This window comes from Coffea arabica, chromosome 5e (genome assembly GCF_036785885.1).
Source record: "Coffea arabica cultivar ET-39 chromosome 5e, Coffea Arabica ET-39 HiFi, whole genome shotgun sequence".
Lineage (NCBI taxonomy): Eukaryota > Viridiplantae > Streptophyta > Magnoliopsida > Gentianales > Rubiaceae > Coffea > Coffea arabica.
The window spans coordinates 2,382,968-2,388,191 of record NC_092318.1 but is presented as its reverse complement, the minus strand read 5'-3'; the positions used below and the strand labels follow the sequence as shown (position 1 = coordinate 2,388,191).

At 48.0% G+C, this 5,224-nt stretch overlaps 1 protein-coding gene across 1 annotated transcript; it reads right to left on the bottom strand.

Moving 5' to 3' along the window:
* Positions 1-3,253: 3,253 nt before the first annotated feature.
* Positions 3,254-4,203, bottom strand: LOC113690693 (uncharacterized). Its single transcript, XM_027208693.1, has 2 exons — positions 4,162-4,203; positions 3,254-3,829 (listed from the first exon to the last, which is right to left on the bottom strand). The coding sequence occupies exons 1-2, from the start codon at positions 4,201-4,203 to the stop codon at positions 3,254-3,256; spliced, it is 618 nt and encodes a 205-aa protein (XP_027064494.1).
* Positions 4,204-5,224: the final 1,021 nt, after the last annotated feature.

Here is a 5,224-nt window from a genome sequence, read left to right as displayed (position 1 = left end):
ATTTGGAGGGAAGGACAGTGGGATCCATTTCCCTAGACATTTGATTGAGACAGTGTATCACCTTGACGGGACCACTCTGGGCAGTGTCAGAGCAGTAGACAGAGTCAGGACAGGATACAGTGTCAGGGATCATGTCTACTGTTCGGTCTTCGGTTTCTTTGCTAGAACCCCGGCTATGGTTGACCATAACACTGTGCCGAGGTGACTGCGGGATGGTAGGAATACCTCGGTCGTCGCGATGCTAGGTGAGGCCGAGGTGGTCGTGACAGATGGGTCTATTATTCCGAAGCGAGGGTATGACCTCGGTTAAATCGAGCCGGAATGACCATTCTCACTTAGCCCCCAAGTCTCCGGGAGAAGGAAACAGCTCGTTCCTTCCCGAGGCTTCCGAATGGTTCCAAAATGCAAATTTGCAATAATGACACGTCATATGCGTGTAGATAAGAAGGAAATGATGAGACGGTTGGCAGCTTTCATGATAGGTTCCCGAAAGGACATGAGACCATCGGTCAGACTGATAGTAACTCATTAATGAGAAGAGATGACGTTTCCCTAGGGAATCCCAAACGTGTCGCCTGTTCAACTTCACCTTACTGGTCTATAAATATGGGATCCATTTCATCTTTCACTTTTTACTGCAAAAATCTCAAATCACCTCAGAGCAAACCTTTGTAGTATTCTCACATCGGCAAACCCCGAAATCCCGATCTCCTTCAAGAGTAAGTTCACCACTTTTCTTCCCTTCACTTTGATTTTGGCTAGAACAGCTCGCCCGCACAACGAGACAGTGAGGCCAAATTTCGCCGAGGTAGAGGTTCACGATCCCACTCAGGAGGAAGGAGCTTCGTCCAATCCTAGGGAAGGGACCTCGTCTAACCCGGGGAAAAAGCTGCCGAAGTGTGCTATGAGGTCGGGACTTCACAAGCACTGAGCCAAGAGGAATCTGAAGTGCTCTACAATGACGAGCTCGGGACAGAGGTACCACATGACGAGGGATGCTTGAACTAGCCACCCCTCTAGATCTGTCGGCTGTCGATTATGGCCAAGTCCCCATGTTCAACAGTATCATGGGTGAATCCCTGACAGCCGAGATGGTCTTCAGATACCCTTTCCGGGGTGAATACAGCATCCGTCCACTAAGACTGAATTAAACAGCAAAGCGGCCCTCGAAAGATAGGATGGCGATATACACGGATCAACTGGAGGCTGGGCTCAAAATGCCGACCTCTAAGTTCTTCCGAGACTACCTCATATATTAGGGGGAGAGGATCATTCATCTCATCCCCAATGCAGTCCAGGTCCTGGTCGGTTTTGAGATGCTGCGCCGACATCAAGAGATAGTCCCGATGGTCAATCTCTTCCGCTGTTGTTATACTATCAAGAACAGCGGAAGTGAAAAGAGGTGGTTCTACTTCGGGAACAGGGTCTCGAAGTTGGTAGTAGATGCCTCTACTTCAATAAAGGAGTGGAAACATAATTTCGTATTTGTCCCGGCCGAGGACTTTCCGAGGAGATTCTTGTAGAGGCCCCCTACCTCGGCAAAAGACACCTCTCCTGGGGACCTGGAAGAAGAGAACTTTCAGAAATTGATAGGATCGGGCCTCAGAATAAACAGCTGGGTGTTTCTCAAGGCTGTCCTCGTTAATGGCGGAATCAGCTGAGTTTTAATCAGCCTGGATCGCACACCCTTCTTCTCTACTAGGCTTCAAAAATCTTGTATTTTTCCATTCATTGCTTTGTTTTTACTTTTGTTTAATTCTAAGTAACCTTACATTTTTCTTATGCAGTGACAAGGGTATCCGACCTGATTACTTCGGAATCCGCCGTAGTAAACAAAAGGCCAACAAAACGGAAAGCTGCTGCCCAGACGTCTGCTCAACCGAAAAAGAGGACCACCACCACCACCACAAGTTGAGCTACTCCAATGGTTCCGATCGAAACTTCATACACATCGGTCATTCCTATGGGGATGGCTATCCGAGGCGTCATGATAGCCTCTCCACCCCCGGGTCAAGGGGTAACAATACTTCCTGAGGTTCCAGTCTCGGGATCGTCTTTATGGAACCTCCACCATGTGCCACCTTAAGAAGTCGGAGAGGACAAGAGACACTTCGATAGGCAGTAGTGCCCGGAGTGGGATTTTAACGTGAACGATCGTTGCAAAGATCCCTGGGTCGAACACGAGCTCTTGGTGCACTCCATCTTGCCTAGGGACCATACCTATGTTAGGAATCTCACGCTTGCCGAACTGATGCAGAGTGCCACAGTCGCATGGCCTCCGCCTCAGGCTTCTTTTCCGAGATGACTTAGCTTTATACTAATCTGCTCGAGCACTACCAGCCATCCTCCGAACTCTAGAAGAAGATCTTCGAGCTAAAAGAAAAGCTGAAAGCCACCAAACAGGAACGTGATAAGGCAGTGGCCGAACGAGAGCAAGCCGAAACCATAAACAACACTTTGAGGATGGCCCTCGATGAAGAAAAAGACAGAAGAGCCCAAGAAGAGCAATCAGCCAAGGAGGCAATAGAGAAGGCTGGCACTTTGGCTCTGGAGGCCTTCCGTAGGTCCGAGGCCTTCACTCGTGATCTCGGCGAGTTAACACTGCCGAGTTTCATGTTTGGATACACTTCGGCAGCCAACGACGCGGCGCCCTTCCTTTCTGCCGAACAGTTGGAGTCCCTCAAGAACAAGCTCAAATTTAATGAAGATGCCAAGGAATTGTGCGACTGCGTAGCTGAAGGTATCCAGGCCGACAGAGACCTGGCCGAGGTTAGAGAAGAATTTAATCAGTGAATTTCTGAGTACGATGTAGATGGATATGAGCCGGGGGGATAAGGTCGGAGGAGAAGCGACCGGCGCTGGTGAAACTGAGGATGTCGGGGGCACCAAGGCAGAAAATGCATAGAAGATTCCTGCATTTGACATTTTGTAATAAAGCGGCGAGGCAATGACCTCGGCTTTTTGTAATCCCTTATTTTTAATGCCAATGACTTCTTCTTTTTACACTTGTCTCTGTTTTCTTCTTTCGTACTTGCCTTGTCCCCTTATTTTTTGCTTAGGAAAGAACAGTATTAAGGAAACAATAAATAATTTGAGAACAAATAATGGAATAGTTCTTGAATAGACATACTTTTCATGGGTGGTACAACTTGAGATTCTCCGCATGCCAAGTTCAGGGCACTAAAGAACTATTTCGGTAAGTTAGTTTACAGTAACCATTTCGGCTAGATTCAATGATGTGATACAGTTCTTCTTACCTGGGAGCTAAGTTTTCTTGAGGTTCAGTTCGGCTAACCAAATTCTTCCGCAAAACTAACTCTCTGGGATTGAACCGAAGATGCCTAACTCGCGCGTTATAGTAGCTAGCCAGGATACTCTTATACAATGCCACTTTAGCTGCTGCGATATCTTTTTTCTCCTCGGCAAAGTCGAGGTCGACTTTTCTCTCGTCTTTATTGACCTCGGCGGCAAAGGCTGCTATGCGAGGGTTAGGAGTGATGAATTCAGCGGGAACCACTGCTTCGGACCCATAAGTCAGGAAAAATAGGATTTCTTGTGTAGCGGACCTTGGGATGGTTCGATAGGACCACAGCACACTAGGAAGCTTATCCACCCACGATGATTCGGCTTGATGCAACCTGGTTTTCAGGCCATGGAGGAGCTTACGAATGAAATTTTTAGCTTGCTCATTGGCCTGGGGATGTCCCACCGAGGTGAAATATTGTTTGATCCCCAGATTCTCGCACCACCCCTTGAAGGGGTTATCGGCAAACTGCTTTCCATTATCCGAGATAACAACTCGGGGTAGTCCAAAGTGGCAAACTATACTCTTTCAAAAGAACTTCTCGACAGCTAAACCAGTTATGCTCCTTAGGGGTTCGGCTTCGACCCATTTTGTGAAATAATCCACTGCCACCACCAAATAGGCAAAACTGCCAGTGGCTCTAGGAAATGGGCCGATTATATCTGTCCCCCATTGCTCGAATGGCCATGGCGAAGTGATGGGGATCATCAGGTTGGTCAGTTGATGGTGTTCTGGGGCATGATGCTGGCAAGAAGGACAACCGAAAACTAGGAGTTGAGCGACTCATCAAATAGTGGGCCAGAAGTACCCAAACAGTAGGGCCTTTTTGACCAACATCCGATAGCCAACGTGAGCACCACAGAACCCCTCATGTATGTCTTGAAGAATTCTTTCCCCATCTTCCGGTGTGATACACTGTAGCCATGAGTCGAGGTAGGATCTCTTGTACAAGAGATTGTCTTGGAAAGCGTACCAAGCTGACTTATGCTGAAACTTTCTGGCCTCAGGTCGGTCCTCTGGTAGCTCTCTTTGACTGAGGAGCCAAACTAGTGGACTCATCCAAGTGTCCTCAGGATGAACGGGACACACGATCTCTTCTAAATAACCTGGCTCGACGAGAATTTCGACAAGGGCCGTCTTGTTCAAGGAGGAGAAAGAAGTAGAGACGAGGTGGGACAATGCGTCGATCGGTTTGTTCTGCGACCGATGTATCCTTTGGATTTCAAATGACTCGAAGTGTGTAGTTAATTGGTGGACCTGGGAGAGGTAACGTTGCATGACATCCTCTCTGGTTTCGTACTCACCAAATATCTGACACACGACGAGTTGGGAGTCACTGTTGACCAGGATACGTCGGGCACCGAGTTTGTGAGCTAACTGCAGGCCGGCTATGATCGCTTCATACTCAACTTTATTATTATAAGCGGTGAAGTCAAATCGAAGAGCGTACAAACACAAATCCCTTTACGGGTCTTCGAGGAGCAAGCCTGCTCCACTACCCTCACTATTAGACGAGTCGTCTACATGCAAGATCTACTGCTGAGGCTCGACATTGCCCGAGGTGGACATTTTCACTTCGTTGAAAGTGAGCTCTGCTAAGAAGTCAGCTAGAGTCTCAATTTTGATGGCCGTTCGAGACTTGAAGGATAGATCATATTCTCCCAATTCGATGGCCCATTTGATAAGACATCTAGAAGTTTTCGGGGCATGATAAGATCTGCCTGAGGGGCTGATCTGTCCTTTAAGCAGACGTGGTGAGCCAAAAGATAAGGCTTCGACTTTCGGGCTGCATGAATCAAGGCAAGCACCAACTTCTCTGTCTGAGTGTACCTGATTTCGGGCCCTCGAAGGACCCGACTAACATAATAGATCGACATCTGGACACTTTTCTCCGGTATCAGCACGGCACTTACCGCTTCA

Excerpts from the sequence above, each read along its gene's own strand:
- LOC113690693 (XM_027208693.1), bottom strand. The coding sequence starts at position 4,203 with ATGGGGAAAGAATTCTTCAAGACATACATGAGGGGTTCTGTG. Across the intron at positions 3,830-4,161 it reads CATACATGAGGGGTTCTGTG|AGTATAGTTTGCCACTTTGG; the intron begins GTGCTCACGTTG and ends TTCTTTTGAAAG.